The sequence below is a fragment of the Lampris incognitus genome, chromosome 12 (genome assembly GCF_029633865.1).
Source record: "Lampris incognitus isolate fLamInc1 chromosome 12, fLamInc1.hap2, whole genome shotgun sequence".
Classification (NCBI taxonomy): Eukaryota; Metazoa; Chordata; class Actinopteri; order Lampriformes; family Lampridae; genus Lampris; species Lampris incognitus.
In genome coordinates this window covers 32,389,254-32,408,607 of record NC_079222.1, presented here as the reverse complement: position 1 = coordinate 32,408,607, position 19,354 = coordinate 32,389,254, and the positions used below count along the sequence as shown (strand labels likewise).

The following is a 19,354-nucleotide window of genomic DNA, read 5'->3' as shown; positions in this document are numbered from 1 at the left end:
TTCAGAGGGGGGGGGGACTACACTTTTTATAGTCTGCTATTTGACTTTAGTGTACTATGATCGAAACCCTTATTGATTCTTGATGCCAACATAAGAAATTCACTTTTCAAGTTTCCCTACTTCAGTTATTTTATTTTTTTAGTTTTTATTTTTTTTTGGGGGGGGTCCTCCCTTTTTCTCCCCGAGCTGTCCCGGTCGCTGCTCCACCCCCTCAGCCGACCCGGGGAGGGCTGCAGACTACCACATGCCTCCTCCGATGCATGTGGAGTCGCCAGCCGCTTCTTTTCACCTGACAGTGAGGAGTTTCACCAGAGGGACGTAGCGCGTGGGAGGATCACGCTATCATCATCATCATCACCCCCCCCCCCTCGAACAGGTGCCCCGGTCGACCAGAGGAGGCGCTAGTGCAGCAACCAGGACACATACCCACATCCGGCTTTCCACCCGCAGACACGGCCTTCGGTGTCTGTAGGGACGTCCGACCAAGCCGGAGGTAACACGGGGATTCGAACCGGCGATCCCCGTGTTGGTAGGCATCGGAATAGACCGCTACGCTACCCGGACGTTTTTTTATAGGATTTAATAAATGAAGCAGGCTGTAAAACATCGTCCGTTAAGACCACCGCAGAACTGGGTGTGGGCTCAAGATAAAGACTGCTGAAGCAGCTGCAAAATCAGTTTTATTGCAACACCCACAGCTCGCTCCAAAAGGCTAACTCCACCACATAGCCACGGCCGTGGTATATCCTGAAAGGACGTGATGAATGCGGGGTCGGGACAATGGGCCTATTGATTATTGCTGGATAACCTGTCACGGGGAAGGCCGGACAGTTCAATCACAGAAAGGGAAGGAAGCCTGGACGATCAGGCCCTCTCACTGCCTGTTTGTCACGTGGGCACGCAGAGCCGGCCCCGCAGAGAAAACAGGTAACGCCTGGGAAAATCCTGCCCCCCTCTCCCCCTCCCCCTTCCCCTTTGTTCCCCCAAGGTCTAGAACCAGTCATGGTGGGGCGCAGATGTTTGGCCTGAAGTGATTCACACACAAACCACATTGCTTGGGAGTTGGTGCGTGGCTTAGGGGCGAGGAAGGCAAGTGGAGTCGCGCTCGTTCACATTCACGAGGAGGAGTCTGGTGACATTTCACTCGGACGTCCTGTGGGAGGCGCTATGACCAAAATACTACGGTTCAGGTTTTTGGTCGTAAGGAGGGAAAATGTCCTCGCTGAAATAACCGGACTATATTTGGATACTGAGATGACAGCAGAAGTGTGCAGAGCTCAGTGAGAAGCAACGTGCCATAGACACTGTGCAGCCTTAACAGGGAAAATATTAAGGGGCGGAGCTTAACGCTCCAGGAAGCCAACGTGCTCGGATAGGGGAAACGCGTGTGTGCAGTGGTGAGTCAAGAATGGCAAAGGTGGTCACCATGGATTATTGTGCCTAATGTACTGTGTGTGTGTGTGTGTGTGTGTGTGTGTGTGTGTGTGTGTGTGTGTGTGGACAGAGAGTGCATGCTACGGGCATTCTATATACATACATGCATGCATTCCTATGCGCACTGCAGCGTATGTGGACACAAACATTGTTAGTCTGCCGGCCAAGGAGACAGCGTAATGACTTTCTGCAGGTGCCCTCCTGATGTTGGCTGGGCTGCTGCCGCGTGGGGGGAAGCCCCAGCGTTCCAGCGCGAGGCTGAGTATGCAAAGTCACATCTGTCCGCCGCCGGCAGGATGCGACAGGCCTGCTGTTAAGGTACACCATGATTTGTGTCGCCAAAACGGCGTTGGCAATTCAGACCCCCAAACTTGAGAGAATTGGAGACCCTTCTTTTCTGAGGTAGCATAGCGGTCTATTCCGTTGCCTACCAACGCGGGGATCGCCGGTTCGAATCCCCGGTGTTGCCTCCGGCTTGGTCGGGTGTCCCTACAGACACAATTAGCGGTGTCTGCGGGTGGGAAGCCGGATGTGGGTGTGTGTCCTGGTCGCTGCACTAGCGCTTCCTCTGGTGGGTCGGTGCACCTGTTCGGGGCGGGGGGGGGGGGCAGAGGGGAAACAGCGTCATCCTCCCACGCGCTAAGGCCCCCTGATGAAACTCCTCACTGTCGGGTGAAAAGAAGCGGCTGGTGACTCCACATGTATGGGAGGAGGCATGTGGTAGTGTGCAGCCCCCCCCCCCGGATCGGCAGAGGGGGTGGAGCAGCGACCGGGACGGCTCGGAAGGGTGGGGCAATTGGCCAAGTACAATCAATGAGAGGAAAAAAAAGGGGGGGGATGGTGACCAAGAGAAACCGTGGACTCCTCACATTTGTTGTGCAACATGTGCAGTCAACATGAGAGCTTGGCTCAGAGGTACTCGGAAGTAAATGCCATTTGCAGTCCTAATGATGTGGTGAGAACAGAAGGGTCACGTGACGGATTGTTATTTCCGTCTGGCCAATGTATCTGGACTCTCTACTAAAAATAAGAACTCTACCGAACACCCCGATCCGCCTTCAGCCATGAGACCAGTGCCACGTGACAGTTTGCCAGTACCGAAGCCACCAGAGACATGCAGCCCAGATGAAGATGCCACAACGCATGAACCAGATGTGGAAAAGGACACTGATCCAGATGTTGATCCCTTTAGGCCTGGTTATCCTCATCTGATGACCCGGTCGGGACTCGGATTTGTCAAAAGCTAAAGCAGAACTACATGGTTCGAGATCGCACGGATGGTGGTTTGCTGTCACCAGGTACAAACATGTCTTGTCTCTCGGAACCGTCAACAACATCTGACAACGCAGGTTGACAACCTCCGTTTCTGCACTGACATCGATGGGGGCCGTTCATGGCTTTTGGGTTGTGCGCATGACTCACAATTATGCCGTCGTTGAGCTCGACAGCTTTCCTGTTACACAACGAAGCCTACAATAACATGGAAGTGCTGTTGAAACACATACAGTACAAGCACGACCAGAACATCTGCGGCGACCTGACAGTATTGCTACTGGGAGCGCAGCTCGGATATAAAACAGTACTGCTGTTTCCTGTGTGGATGGGATGGCTGCGCTAAAGAGTCCCGTTACATGAAGAGAGAGCTGGCCGCTCCGTAAGCATTTCCTTCCAGGGCCGAAAAGTGTCGACTTGTCGACCCAACAAAGATATTTCTGCCTCCTCTTCATATAAAACTTGGGATTGATGGGAAACATTTTGCGAAAGCAGTGAACAAAGACGGTGATGGATTTGGCTATTGGAGACACATGTTTCCAAGAATAACTGATGCCAAGATTAAGGGAGGCATTTTTTTTTTTTTTGGTCCACAAATCAGACAGGTCATCAATGACCTGTCAAGTCTTCCGTGGAGGCTGCAGAGAGGGCCTCCAGATGGCGTTGGATCAGAAGGAGTGATCTGTGGGCCAACGCCGCTAGGACACAAGCCAGGGCTTGATCAACCCTGGCTGGGTCGCCTGAGAGAGGGGTTGTATGATGTCGAAAGACCCGAAACACCCGAGGACCTGGGGAGACATCGCTGATGATGTGTCCCGGTGCATCCTATGCTGCATGTTTGAGTCAAGGGAGGTATTTTTGTTGGTCCACTGATCAAACAGGTCATCAGTGACAGGGAGTTAGAAGATCTGCTAGTGGGGCCAGGGAAAATAGCATGGAAGGCATGCAAGGATGTGGTTGAGAAAATGTTTTGGCAATTAGAGAGCACCAAACTACATCGAGCTGCCTGGCAACATGCTTAAAGCATACAAACCCACAATGTGCAACGTGTCGTGGGAAATTCACTTTCTGCATTCACACTTGGGACTTCCTCCCTGCTGACCTTGGTACAGTCTGTGACGAACACGGTGAAAGGTTTCACCGGGACACCGCGACCACGGAAGAGAGGCATCGAGGCAACTGGAATCCATCACTGCTGGCCGACTATTGCCAGACACTGACACGAGAGGCACCGGATGCCGAGCACAAACGAAAATCAGCTGCAAGACATTTCCAGCCCAGTAGAACTAACACCCACGTGTCAGCACCATTATGCGATTAAACATGTTGCCGAGCTTAAACTGCGCCGCAGTCATCATCGTTTCGACGGACTGACGAAGAAACGAGGCGACTCCACATGTATCGGAGGAGGCACGTGAGATAGTCTGCAGAGGGGGTGGAGCAGCAACCGGGATGGCTCAAAGAGTGAGGTAATTGGCCGGATACAATTGGGGGGAACAATTGGGGAGAAAAAAAAAGGGGGGGGGGACCTGGTTCGATCTTGTCTAAATTTACTGTCTTTGTAACTACAGCCCATAAAAGCCTCATCTAAAGAAATGCAGCTGGTTCCGGTTTAGAAGGTTGAACATGTCTCCTTACAAATCAGTAGCATGTGCAAACTCCCACCACAGCCTTGACACCGAGTTGTGCTGAATGACGCCCTTTAATATCATTAACATGTGACTGGTAAAATCAAAAGGCCATAAGCACGATCACAGAATATTTCCGTTTTTATTGGTATGCCGTACAGCTCATCGGACTATCTGCTCATTTATTCCAGATCGCGTGTGTTTGAAAGACGACTTTATACTTAGGTCCCAAAGTTAACCCTATCGTCATAAATCCTCGGTCAAGTCCCGTTGCTTCATACCGCCTCATAAATAAACTGTTCCAAGGTGGTTCACGGCTTCTGAGGTGCAATATGTACACAGCGCCCAGCGTTTGGTTTGTGACTTTACTTTATACAAAAGTGATGGCCTAAGACGTTTCCTCCTCCTTGTAGTAATACCACGGCAGGGTCGAACTCCAGTGGGACGTCCTTAGGCAGAGTCTCCTGGAGGTACCGCTCCATCAGCTGGGGACACGCAACACACCAAGGTTAACTGTTATACTACACAGATGTTACAAAAACAACACACATTTAAAGAAAAACTGTACTGAGAGCAACAACTGATAATATTTGGCCGCCATATTGAAATATGATATAAAATTCTCAATAAAATATGATATTTGGTTTACCATGTTGTGTGTGTCAACGAAGTAGGTGTTGATAAATGAAAGTTCGATGACAGAGTGGTTTATAAATTGGGGATGAAGCACCACTGTAATTTTCTTTATTCATTCATTCATTCATTATCCAAACCGCTTATCCTACTCGGGGTCACGGGATGCTGGAGCCTATCCCAGCAGTCATTGGGCGGCAGGCGGGGAGACACCCTGGACAGGCCGCCAGGCCATCACAGGGCCAACACATATTCACACCTAGGGACAATCTAGCATGCCTGATTCACCTGACCTACATGTCTTTGGACTGTGGGAGGAAACCGGAGCACCCGGAGGAAGCCCACGCAGACACAGGGAGAACATGCAAACTCCACACAGAGGACGACCTGGGATGACCCCCAAGGTTGGATTACCCCGGGGCTAGAACCCAGGACCTTCTCGCTGTGAGGCGACCACGATAACCACCGCACCACCGGAACGAAACCAATGTCTTATGAATCCACATCACCTCGTAGCTTGTCGTCTCCAGCAGTTCACTGATGTCCTCCTCCTGCTGTCGAAGGGGTGTGTTTATCGTCATGGCAAGCTTGGCCACGTCCGGGTGATAATGTTTCTGCAGCGTCTGAGGAAGGACAGAAGTAGGATGGATTTAATGATAAATATGCTAGCATTTTCTGCCCTCTTTTGTCTTTTGTGGTGCCGACTCCATCTTCCAAAAAATTTGAGGAACAGCGACTGAAGCAAGTCCTAATTACCTTAATCTCCCACAGGCTGCTCTCCAGGGCACAGCACAGGGCTGGATCCTCTTCGTCCATTAGGTATGCGTCTTGACAAGGCTCTGTCATAATAAGTAACATTTAGTTAAGTGTGAGTGGGGCATGTCCGCCCTTATTGTGTAGTAGTGACAAACTGGACAATTTGTGAATTGTGTAGACATATATCATTATAAACAATGTAATTTTTTTTCCTCCCTTTTTCTCCCCAATTGTACTTGGCCAGTTACCCCCACTCTCCCGAGCCGTCCCGGTCGCTGCTCCACCCCCTCTGCCGATCCGGGAAGGCCTGCAGACTACCACATGCCTCCTCCGATACATGTGGAGTCACCAGCCGCTTGTTTTCACCTGACAGTGAGGAGTTTCACCAGGGGGACGTAATGCGTGGGAAGATCACGCTATTCCCCCCAGTTCCCCCTCCCCTCTGAACAGGCGCCCCGACCGACCAGAGGAGGCGCTAGTGCAGCGACCAGGACATACACACCCACATCTGGCTTTCCACCCGCAGACACGGCCAAGGTCTGTAGGGACGCCCGACCAAGCCGGAGGTAACATGGGGATTCGAACCGGTGATCCCCGTGTTGGTAGGCAACAGAGTAGACCGCCACGCCACCTGGACACCCCTAATTTGTCATTGAAATTCTCGACTGATTTCTCTAACCCAACCGCGAGGAAAACGTATACGTAACATTAACCCTACGCTATTATGAGTGAATGCTGGGAATAATACGTTGAAAGTGCACGCCACCATGAATTTGGTGGAATATGACAAATCAGCTGGCAACCAAAAAGGAAGAAAAACTAGAAAACAAGAACACTGAAAAATACATGAAATCAATTACAGTTGTGTAGCCTCTTTAAAATGGGAAGAGTACAAATACTGAAATATTTGAAGCATGATAGGAGCAACACTAACACCAACCATCTGCTGTGCTGGGCCTGTGAATGAGGACTCTGGAGGAGGGGTGCCGACGGATGAGGTTGTAGATGAAAGGCAGTATCATGAGGAGGGATGCAGGAGGTGCTGTGAGAGCCAGACGAGCCAGACGCTTGGCAAAGGCTGCCACTAGGTAAAGTGGCAAGTGACTAGAAGTAAATACACAAAGACAGTTTTGCTGCTTAGGTAAACTGGAAGTTTTCCTTAAATAAGGACAACAAGCTTTCCATCCATTCATCCATCCATCCATCCATCCATCCATTATCCAAACTGCTTATCCTACACAGGATCGCGGGGATGCTGGAGCCTATCCCAGCAGTCATTGGGCGGCAGGCATTGAGACACCCTGGACAGGCTGCCAGGCCATCACAGGGCCGACACATTCACACCTAGGGACAATCTAGTATGGCCAATTCACCTGACCTACATGTCTTTGGACTGTGGGAGGAAACCGGAGCGCCCGGAGGAAACCCACGCAGACACGGGGAGAACATGCAAACTCCACACAGAGGACGGCCCGGGACGACCCCCCCCAAGGCTGGATTACCCCGGGGCTCAAACCCAGGACCTTCTTGCTGTGAGGTGGCCGCGCTAACTACTGTGCCATCGTGCTGCCCTTTGGTATATTAGGGTGAGTAACACAACTGTTAAGATGATATAACGAACCTGGAAGAAAGGAAGAGGTTGGTGAGGTGGAAAAACCGCGCTCTGTACTTCACGTGGAAAACAGAAGGTTCCAGTAGATTGTACAACTTCTTGTAGAAATCGGGGTAATCTCTGAGGAAACAGACAAAATGGCAAACATTCAGTGCTAAATGTACACTCGCCAGACAAGTTGTGGATACTGAGACCCTTAGTTTTTGTTTTTGCTTTAAAGATCCAGAGGAGTACTTGGGCAGAGAGAGGTCATGTTGTCGGACGTTCAACTGTGTTTCACATATTTCTCAAAATTGCTATTTAAAGCATTGTTAAATGACCAAGTGTATTCATTTTCAATACCGTCCATTTTACCGGGTGATCTTTGGCTGACAGGTCTATAAAATTCACTGCTGAGACAAATTTAACATCCACCAACAGTAACGTGACCGTGAACGAGCCCCCACGCACCTTTTTAAAGGCTACAGCATCACCACTTGGCTACTTATAATCCAAATAGCTGTGATAAACAAATGAACAAGCCATGTGCTAAAATGTTACCCTCAAAAAAAAAAAAAAAAAAAAAGGAACATAGCAAAGTTTCACTTACTTATGCTTACATTTTTTCAAACTTTTTGTCTCTTTCTTTCCTTCCTTGTTCATAAATAATCCACTTAAAACCTGCCCAACTTCCCTTTCTTGCCTCCGTAGTTAGTTAGAAATAACAACCCGATTCCATGGACAGTACAAAAATGAAATTGAACACAAACTGAGGTAAACTGGGGCAGTAACAAGTTACTGACAGTTCTAGATAGATTTCTGTGTTGGTGATTCTTTGACATCTGCTCATAAAAAGGGCGGTATTTAACATGCCGTCTACGCTGGTGCAACTGCATCAGGACTGTGGCCTTGTACAGTGCAAATGTCAGTTGGACGGTTTGAGCTGACACACACACACACACACACGTGTCTGCAAACCAGGAAGAGACTCACTGAGGTGAGAGAAGATGTTGCACGCACTGCCAGACCTCTGCTCAGAGGGGACTAGAAACCAGGTCCATAAAGTACAAGTTGGAGGCATGCATCTTTTTTACCAGTGTACTAAACCAGCTGATATCACCGTCTAGTTTCCTCCGCCTTGCCAAAGACTGGCGACGAGTGGAATCAGCTGGTCTAGTGTATGGGTGGAGCAAATACACGGTTAGGACATCCACCTTCCAGACCAGGGGCCTCATGTATAAATGTTGCATGAGCACAAAACCTTTGCACACTCAATTTCCCAGGCACAGGGGGCGTACGGGTAGCATGGTGGCCTATTCCACTGCCTACCGACACAGGGATTGCTGGTTCGAATCCCGGCGTTACCTCCGGCTTGGTCGGGCACCCCTACAGACACAACTGGCTGTGTCTGCGGGTGGGAAGCCAGATGTGGGTGTGTGTCCTGGTCGCTGCACTAGCGCCTCCTCTGGTCGGTCGGTCAGGGCGCCTGTTGGGGGGAGGGGGAACTGGGGGGAATAGCGTGAGCCGCCCATGTGCTACGTCCCCCTGGCGAAACTCCTAACTGTCAGGTGAAAAGAAGCGGCTGGTGACCCCATGTGTATCAGAGGAGGCATGTGGTAGTCTGCAGCCCTCCCAGATCGGCAGAGAGGGTGGAGCAGCGACCGAGATGGCTCGGAAGAGTGGGGTAACTGTCTGGATACACCACTACTACTACTTTTGGCTGTTCCCGTTAGGGGTCGCCACAGCGTTTCTATCTCTTCCTGTCCTCTGCATCTTCCTCTGCCACACCAGCCATCTGCATGCCCTCCCTCACCACATCCATAAACCTTCCTCTTTTCCTCTTGCCTGGCAGCTCCATATTCAGCATCCTTCTCCCAATATACCCTGCATCTCTCCTCCCCACATGTCCCGGATACAAGTGGAGAGAAAAAGGGGGTGGGGATGGGGGGGGGGTTCACATGCAAAGATCGGCTCTATAAAAAGTAAACTTGATGTGTATGTTGTTGTGGATTTTTCTTATCCTTTTAACGGGCTCTTGCCCCAGCAACCTCTGGGAAGAATAATCATCGGACAAATAGTGGAGCAAACAGAGAATCTTTAATGCATCTGCAGATGGAGAGTCATATAGTCACAGAAGTCAGCCTGTGAGGATATGCTCTAACTTGAGTTGGAGGGAGTGGTTTTTTTTTATAGAGCAGTCCGTCGCATCATACCCTATGTTCCTTGCATTAACCAAGGTGTTATCTTACAAAGGAATGCAGGAAAACATCTACGTTAATCATGTCCTGTGTCCGGTGTGTGTCTGTGGGTCCGTTGCACCTGTCTTCGCTGCACCGGGAAGTTCCTGGGATGCGGCAACGGGGAGGCAAGCATGATAACAGTTGGTATGTGGCCCCATCGGAGGCAAGCATGATAACAGTTGGTATGTGTGTCTGCAGTGAGTGAGAAGTTTCATACACACAGAGAAGTGGAAAACTACAGAGTACATACGGTGTGCATATGGAGTACATTTTGTACTCCACAATGTACTACCACACAAACGTTGACCAATGTATATGCACATTTTGGAGATGGTGGGAAATCGCTCCTCCTTTGGCAAAGTAATGATATTACAGCATGATCGGCATTTCATTTAATGTAATTGTTTTAACTGAGTTGAGTTTTCTGGCCTCTACCTCATCAACCAGCATTTCTATGTCACAGTTCGTGAAATTGTTTTTCGTTTTCTGTTCAACTCTTGTTATTGAGCTTACTGAGAAACGTGGGCTCTGTGTATTTAAAATAAAAAAGTGGTGTTCCAACATCCATTTATGGCTGTTTTGGGGCGGTAATGGGGTGGGACGACAGGCTCTGCAAGCGCACACAATTTCAAGTTGGTTTGGGACTTATAAAGGGGAAGTGTGCAGGATTTGGCACACGCAAGGTTTTATAAATCCTGTTATTTTTGAAGGTACACAGGTTTTCTTGTTTTGAGCACAAGCAAGGTTTAGTGTAGATCCTACGCAAATTTTCATACATGAGGGCCCTGGTTATTAGATCTGTTCAAGAACACATTCCTGCTGTAAAATCTGAGCTAGATGAAGTTACAGAAGACCTACAACATTTTCCAATCAGACACCAAAATCTCTGTTCTTCTATCAGATACTCACAGGTTGTGTTGATGGATGAGCACAAACAGGCCATTGAGGGCCAGCAGACTAATTGCTCCTCCTATGAAGCAATACACAGAAAAACAAACATACACATCAGAATGACGTCACAGCTTTAAAGACCTTCACTTCTGGAAAGATAATACCCCACACACCATGTGTGTCACTGTGTCTGACAACAACAGCTATCAAACGAGGTTGTATTTTGAGGTAGACTGTGGATTTGGAGGAACACCATATCCGTGTGAGAAAATCGTTCCCTTGTTCACTCATTCACTGTTCCCTACATATGAAACACTCGGCAGGATCCTCTATAGGGTGGGATACATGGACATTTTGGACAATACTGAATCGTCAAGGTTCAGCGTTTTCGGTTTTTACCGATTTTCACCAAAAAATACCCAGATTTTTGAAAAGGAGCAGATCGGTTTAAACTGGTTTTCACCTGGATTTTATGTTTCCACGGATCCAAAAGTTGTTCCTGTTCATGTGAGGTTATGTAACAGTGTCTTGTGGCGAAATTCGGCATGGTGGATGGCTTTGAAAAATAAAAACCGAAAACGCCAAGCCTTGTGAATCATCAGTGTGCGGCTTCTTCTCATCCTCTTACACGGTATTTGACAGTGAACACAGTGTAAGAGGAGAAGAGGTGAAGCATGGCATTGTGGTACTTTTTTGTCTTTCACCCTCTTTCTTCCCAATTGTATACAGCCGATTACCCCACTCTTCCAAGTAGTCCCGGTAGCTGCTCGCTCCACCCCCTCTGCCGATCCAGGGAGGGCTGCAGACCACCACATGCCTCCTCTGATACATGTGGAGTCGCCAGCTGCTTCTTTTCACCTGACAGTGAGCATCCAGGGGGGCGTAACGTGTGGGAGGATCACGCTATTCCCCCCAATTCACCCTCCCCCCTGAACAGGCACCCCGACCGACCAGAGGAGGCGCTACTGCAGCAACCAGGACACATACCCACATCTGGTTTCCCACCCGCAGACACGGCCAATTGTGTCTGTAGGGACGCCCGACCAAGCCAGAGGTAACACGGGGATTCGAACCAGCGATTCTCGTATTGGTAGGCAACGGAATAGACCGCCACGCCCACCGGACGCTCCTGGCATTGTGGTATCTTTAACGAAGAGCAGCATACATGCATTAGACACCACACTTTCAGTTGCATTGTGGGAATTCTTGAGGGCACTAAACTCTCAACACAAATACAACACAACACAAAATGGAGGGAGGTTAATATTATTCACTATGTAGCAAAGAGGGAGTGATTTCAGACGCAGCTCATGACTGTCACTTTTTCACCTTGTACACGAGTCCCAACAACTTACCGACTTCATAGGCAGAAGTGAAGAAATCCATCATCAGCGTGGGCATCATCATGTGAGGTAAGATGGACTCATGGATGATTACCAAGATCTTTTTGTACATGTTGTTTGGCAACTGAAGCAGACAGACAAGTTGATAGATGAGATAACGGAAATGCCACGGCAACATGTGTGAAAAGAAGACGCGTAATGTTTTCAACAAGTTTTATCAATACCTTATACTTGAGAAAGCCAAGCCACATCCTCTCAAAGGCTCGCCTGTGATCCTGCAAACATCCTGCCTTCATTAGTAACAATCTGACACACATGCAAACACTTCAACTCATGAAAACTGACAACTCACGTTTAAATTCGCTGCTTTCCAGCCCTCGTGCTTAGCTGGGGGGAGGAAAAAAAGTGAAATTGTTTTTTTTTTCCTGGTTTCTGACTTTGCTTCACTTTGAAAAAAAGCACACAATTGTTAAAACTTAATTCAACAAGACAGAAGCAAATACATTTTATCAAATTAGAGCTCTAAATAAAAGGTTCATGGTCTAAATGGAAAACAATTGAACCAGTACTTTAATTTTATTTGTTACAAGTGATCACAAGAGCAATTTTAAATTGACCGGCATGGCTTACCTTCCTGTTTGACCATAAAGTTGCTGAGCTCTGACTCCTTGACTGGCATGTTGATACTGGACATGAGCGTGAACACATTATTCTGGTATATGGGTAATATTTCCTGAGGAAGACATATGGGTAATATTTCCTGAGGAAGGCTCAGCAGTGTGAACACATTATTCTGGTATATGGGTAATATTTCCTGAGGAAGACAGCGTCATTGGAAAGCAGTGTGTTACACATTAGGTTGGCGTAGCGTGAGGATAAACATGCTCATTAGATGATGACCGAGAACAAGAAGACGGCGAAAGCCACAACTTCATTACGATACTGTAAAAAACAGAACAGCACTGTCAGTATAGCTCTCTTACCCTGCCATTTTTTTCCATGACCTTGCTCACATCCTCACGGACGGAGCTCATGACGTAATAGCGAACGTCCTCCATCTCCAGGAACTCTTGAAACCTCGAGATCAGCAACGAGTTGTCTTTTGTTTTAGACAGCAGCCTCTCCACCACCGCCTGTCCATGAAGCAAGTAAACACAGGTAAATGCATCTTGAAAAAAAAAGTACATTTCTTTACAAATAGGTGGTGGCACCGAAATACCGGGATCTTAAGGTTCCCTCTAGGAAACTGGAAAGGGAAAACCTGATACAACTGACTCTTTTGTGTAACAAGGCAAGGCAAATTTATTTGTATTACACCTTTCAGACACAATGTCAATTCAAAGTGCTTGACATAGACACAAAAAAGATAAAGATCAATAAAACTGACACATCAAGAGGTAAAAGAAAAAGTGCAATAGAACGCATCACCGGAGAATTTAATCAATCGAGATTTAAAAGTGGATTAAGTCGGAGAGCATTTAAGATCATTGGAAGTTGGTTCCAGCTGTGTGTAGCATGGTAGCTAAACGCTGTTTCATCGTGTTTGGCTCTGACTCTAGGCACGACTAGCTAACTGGTTCCTAAAGATCTGGGGGTCCTGCTGGCTTTGTATTCTTAGAGACAGATTGATACTTTATTTAGCTCGAGGGAAACTGAAGCATCATTACAGCTTCAAGGTTACTTTGTGTCCCAAGGGAAATCTGTCTTGGACATAAAGGCTGCCATGTAAAAATAGATACATTGTAGTCCCCAGATGGCAGTGTCATCAGAAAACTTGATACCAAAAGTGCTGGGGTGACTGCTTGTACAATCATTTGTATATAATGTAAACAGAATGGGAGAACTCACATCCTGGTTTACTTGGACCTGCTGGGTCCTGTTGGTCACAACGGAGTGATACCACCTGATGATATATGGGTTAACAGACATCTGTCTGAGCTTAATGTGAAGGATGTGCGGCTGCAGGGTATTAAAAGCAGAGATGGAGTCTACAAACAGCAGTCTGACGGGGTTTTCGAGGTGTTGCAAAATAAAGTGCATTATGGTTAGTATTGCAACGTCAGTGCCACGATTGTCTTTACAGGCAAGCTGATAAGAATCTAGCTGTCCATTTATGTTTCACTTTAGCTTCCACATCGTCATCTTTTCACAAACAATTCCTTACAATAGAGATCAGGGCTACTGGTCTTTCATTCATTCATCATCAGCCGCTTCTCCGGGGATGGGTCGCGTTGGCAGCAAGCTAAGTAGGGCACTCCAGACATCCCTCTCCCCAGCAACACCCTCCAGCTGCTCCTGGAGGATCCCAAGCGTTCCCAAGCCAGATTGGACATGTAGTCCCTCTAGCAAGTTCTGGGTCCACCCCGGGGTCTCCTCGCAGTTGGACGTGCTCAGAAAACCTCCAAAGGGAGGTGCCCAGGGGGCATCCTAATCAGATGCCTGAACCACCTCAACTGGCTCCTTTCGACGCAAAGGAGCAGTGGCTCTACTCCAAGCTCCCTCCAGATATCCGAGCTCCTCACCCTATCTCTAAGGCTGAGCCCAGACACCCTTTGGAGGAAACTCATTTCAGCCGCTTGTATCCGCGATCTCACCCTTTCTATTACATCTACTGGTCTATAGCCACTATTTTCCTGGGGAACAGGCTTTTTTGGACGAGGAGTAATAATTGCCCTTTTTCAGAGAGATGGAACTACATGTGAATCAACAGACCTTTGAAAGACTGAGACCCAGGCTGGTGTAAGTTCCTCTGCACATGTCTTCAAAAGGAAAGCTGAGACACCATCGGGGCCTGTTGTCTTATTGGCGTTTGTTCTTTTAAACTTTCTTATGACTTCTTTGGGACAAATGTCTATCCTTGAAACACAATCATCAGTTGTTATGGTGTTCATGACATTGTCACGTTCTGAGGAGAAATCATATGAATCAAACCTACTGCAGAAGTTGTTCAAGTCATTTGCTATAGTACTATCAACTGTTGTGCGCAGTGTTTTCCTGGCGGGAGTCATATTTGTAGTAGATTGCATCGTTGCCCACAGTTTCTTTGTATAATTTGCACAGAAGTCCTTGTCAATGGATTCCCTGTATTGTCTTTTTGCTGTGTTGAGTTTCTGGTTAAGTTCCCTCTGTGCCAATCTTAGTTGCACTTGGCTTTTATTCCTGAAAGCAAGCCTATGTGTTTGATACAATCCTTGACATCCTTAGCAATGTAACACTTGTTGTTGGGATACTGTTTTATTGTCTTTTGAGGTACCTCAGCATCCACACAGAAGAAAATATAAGCTGTGATGATTTCTGTGGATTCGTTCCAGTCAGATTTGTGGACGATGTCCCAGTCTGTGCTCAAGTAACACCCTTCAGAGTTTCAATACTGTCAGTGGACCACACTTTAATAGTTTTAACAAGAGATTTGCTCCTCTTAAGGACCGAATGGTAGACGGGAATGAGCTGAACAGTGTTGTGATCAGAGTTGGACAGCGGTGTTTTGGCTCTAGCTGTATATGTGTTCTGGATATTTCCATAGCATTTGTCAAGAATTTTAATTTTCCTAGTGTCACATTTACTCTACTACTACTACTTTCGGCTGCTCCCGTTAGGGGTCGCTACAGCGGATCATCCGTTTCCATCTCTTCCTGTCCTCTGCATCTTCCTCTGTCACACCAGCCACCTGCATGTCCTCTCTCACCGCATCCATAAACCTCCTCTTTGGCCTTCCTCTTTCCCTCTTTCCTGGCAGCTCCATATTCAGCATCCTTCTCCCAATATACCCAACATCTCTCCTCTGCACATGGCCAAACCATCTCAATCTTGCCCCCCCTGCTTTGTCTCCAAGCCATCCAACCTGAGCTGTCCCTCTAATATATTTGTTCCTAATCCTGTCCTTCTTCGTCACTCCCAATGAAAATCTTAGCATAGTGTCACACTTAATATACTGTTAAAACCCAGGTGAAGACATTTCAAGTTTACAATGACTGAAATTCCAAAAATGAGCGTGGGAGCATCTGGTGTACACTGCAATAGCCTATGTACACAGTCCGCCACTTGGGCCACAGCTCTCCTTGCGTTTCCACTTGGGAGCACATTAGCAAAACAAATCAAAACATTGCCAAGCTCCCTCAGAAGACAGAATGGCCTGAGACTCAAGCATAATAGCTTAACGTCCGGGTTACAGATAGTCTCTTGTGTGGTGTAGTTGCCTACACCACTTGTCATTAATATGAACACATAGCCCCCCCCCCCTTTCTCGACTCCGAATTCCTATCAGAATGTGCCAGGGAAAAGCCATCCAACTCAACAAGTGAGCTAGATATGTGCTGATGCAGCCAAGTTTCTGTAAAAACTATGATAAATGACTCACGGTACTTGTGGCAGTTCTGGTGTAAAGCTTGAGTTGCACTGAGTAAAGCTTGTATAATCCAAAAGCACACAATATCAAAAATTAACACAACAGCAAGATCATACAGCAAAAAACTTGTAGAATATAGCCGTAAGTGGTGATTCTGGGGTTCAAGCCACCACAGACCGTTAAACGTCTAAAGCTTCAACAGTTTACTTAGAAACAACCACCCAGTTTGGTGATGTTTGAACAAACTCAGTGATTTATGGCCAAATTTACACCAGGCCACCAGGCATGTTTGGAACTGATGGCACCCCCTATTGAACGATTTCAAAATAATTTTACAGACATGGCTCAACATTGTTATGAAAAATATCCTGCAAGTTTTGTAATGATTTGACAAACAATTTCTGATTTATAAGTCTGATTTGCTATGCCATGCCCGTTTTTTGAATTTATAGCGCCCCCTAGTGATCATTTTGAACGAAGATTTCGTGGTATGTTTCAGGTACTTATGTGGACATATTCTGAAAGTTTTGTGATGACTGGCTCAGCAGCTGTTGACTTTGGTCTATTAATGTACTGAGTCACGCCCTTCTGAATTCATTGGTCAATATCTTGAAATCTAATTAAGATGTCCACAAGCTTTCTACAACTTTCCATAAGCTTACTAATCCAGGCAAGAAAATCACAGAAAGTGGAATCAGTTCACCTGGACACAACATTTATTGAGAAACATTTCATCACTCATCTAAGTAACTTCCTCAGTATCAAGTGACTGCAGGTATCCCCACCCTTATAACAATACCATGGCATAACAACCAAAAACAATGATTGGTTTCATATGGAAATTGTCGTGACCGTTAACTAGAGTTACAATGGCAATTTTCGGTTGTTATGCCACTGTATTGTAGATACCTACAGTCAGGTGAGACTGAAGAGGTCACTTAGATGAGTGATGAAACGTTTCTCTCCATAAATGTTGTGATCAGATGAACTGACTCAACTTTCTGTGACCTTTAAGTTTCATTAAAAAAAAATCTACCTGAATGAGTCCTCTTGGGAAGCTGTAGTGTTCACTCCAATCCAAGTCTTCCAGGGGCTTCAGTCCTTCCTTTTCTGCAAACTTCATCAGGGCACACAAGGAACTCACCTATATCAGAACAGTCAATATTTTCAAAACAGCCAAGCATCTTGTATACCCACTTCATTCATTCACAACCACAAATCGCTGCACAACATTAACAAACATAATGTAACAAAAGAAAATTATCCAGTAAGTGCTTCCAGGACAGAGTGTAAGAGTTAAAGGAAGACTACACTCGAAAGCAACACAAGGCTCAGTAACTAGAGCACGATAATGGGCAATGGTGATTTGCTTGACCAAGGTCAATGTATAAAGACTAAATCATCTTCTGTAAGCACCACCTAAGGATAACGCACCAAATGACATTTTATACTTGGGAAGTAAAAACTAAGACTATAGGAGAGAGAGAACGTCTGGGCGTTTTAGAAGTATTACAGCTGTGGCAGCTTGTCAATATAGTTGTGTCCTCGTGCAATGATTGCTGGTACATGTAGGAACTGCAGGACTGACTGAACAGCAAAAAAGTTTGCTCTGTAAATATGAGTTACACCAAATCAGTTCAAGATTTAATAGCTGATGTCGACCACTGGTATTTCTTGGATGTGCACATTATGAGCAGTGACATTTCTCTTGAAGCCAACAAAATAATAATCGCAGCACAAAACCAGAATGAACAATGATGGTATGGTGTATATGGCACCACTGAAATCTGCCTAAATGTTAAAAGCAGTATAGCACCCCCATCCAAATTCTTCTCAACCTCTTAGTTAACATGGGTCAATTAAACACATTAGAAATAAAGCTCACATGGTCAAACCGTGAATATATGTAACTCAAAGGAATTGGATCAAGTGCAACTGGACTTGGTATATACCAAGTCCAGTTGCACTTGATTCAATTCCACTGGATAACCATGACCTGGATGAATGAGAACATTCAAAGACAATATATGTAACGTTTATCATGTGCATACGTGTCCCTTTTTCCATCACAAAATTCAATCAACTTACATTTACTTGATAACTGTCATGGCTGAGGTGCTCTAGTAGCATCTTCACACAGCTGTTGTATCGATGGCGCATGAAAATAGCGTATTTCCCATCAGAACTGTGCTCTCCTGGTCAAGAAAAACAGCCACAGAAATAAAAGCAAATACAAATGAGCAAGCAGACAAACGCAGATTTGAGAATACACCCTGAAATGCTAAGTCACATGGTGTAATCATACAAATGTTACCTCGCATCTGATACACATATGTACATACACATCTGCTGCATGGATAAAACCAAATCAAATCAATTTATTTGTACAGCCCAATATCACAAATTTGCCTCAGTGGGCTTAACAGCAACAAAACATCCTGTCCTTAGACCCTCTCATCGGATAAGGAAAAACTCCCTAAAAAACCCCTTTAACAGGGAGACAAAATGGGAAGAAACCTCAGGGAGAGCAGCAGAGGAGGGATCTCTCTCCCAAGACGGACAGCGTGCAATGGCTGTTGTGCTCACGCAATTTACATAATGCAACATTGAAAGAGGATAACAGAATTATTATGGACATAAAATGTATGAAGAACATGATGCGTATCATGCCAACGGCGCAGTCCAGGACCCAAGCCACGCGAGTCAAGTCAAGTCAAGTCAAGATGAACGAAAGAGACAGCTCTTCGGGGCCTAGAAACTGGGTTTGATCCAGGACGGTACTCACCACTCAGCATCTCCTCCTCACTCGCCAGTCTTCCGACGAACAGGTCTCCCCTCTCCAAGAAAGTGCCGAACAGCCTGCCGCATGCACTGACGGCGCTGATAACTTCACCCTCCTTCTCCGACTGAAAATGAAACATGGGAAACGTCGTGACGAGGGCAGCCTCGGTTTAACAGACAGCACGCGACCGGCTCGCTCTGATAAACGAGCCTAGCTCTGTTTTCGGAGTCGAGCCTGAGACCCGAGAGCCCCATCAGAAAAGTGTGGCGCGCCTCTGTGTACGTACCTGTAAACACTCCAGAACATCGAAAACACCGTTGGCGCTTTTCCTGCTGGTAATTAGCTGATCGGCGGCGCTTTTCACGTCTATTTTTGCTCTTTTCGCTTTATTTCCCTGAGCATTTTCCGCACTCGCGTCGCGTGTCCTGACCGGCGCCAT

The 19,354-nt window shown here is 46.7% G+C and overlaps 1 protein-coding gene across 1 annotated transcript; it reads right to left on the bottom strand.

Moving 5' to 3' along the window:
* Nucleotides 1–4,466: 4,466 nt before the first annotated feature.
* noc4l (nucleolar complex associated 4 homolog) lies at nucleotides 4,467–19,354 on the bottom strand. Its single transcript, XM_056290608.1, has 15 exons — nucleotides 19,202–19,354; nucleotides 18,919–19,039; nucleotides 18,222–18,328; nucleotides 17,170–17,277; nucleotides 12,772–12,921; nucleotides 12,419–12,521; nucleotides 12,141–12,175; nucleotides 12,013–12,063; nucleotides 11,801–11,912; nucleotides 10,464–10,524; nucleotides 7,345–7,455; nucleotides 6,664–6,827; nucleotides 5,724–5,806; nucleotides 5,477–5,590; nucleotides 4,467–4,819 (listed from the first exon to the last, which is right to left on the bottom strand). Exons 1-15 carry the CDS (start codon nucleotides 19,352–19,354, stop codon nucleotides 4,700–4,702), a joined length of 1,593 nt encoding a protein of 530 aa, XP_056146583.1. The 3' UTR covers nucleotides 4,467–4,699.

What these genes read in the sequence shown, in the direction of transcription:
- noc4l (XM_056290608.1), bottom strand. Translation starts at nt 19,354, where the DNA reads ATGGCGCCGGTCAGGACACGCGACGCGAGTGCGGAAAATGCTCAGGGA. An exon ending in TGAGGAGGAGATGCTGAGTG is followed by an intron (nt 18,329 to 18,918) that starts GTGAGTACCGTC and finishes TTTCTTGACCAG; the next exon opens with GAGAGCACAGTTCTGATGGG. An exon ending in CTCATCCATCAACACAACCT is followed by an intron (nt 7,456 to 10,463) that starts GTGAGTATCTGA and finishes CTGTTTCCTCAG; the next exon opens with AGATTACCCCGATTTCTACA.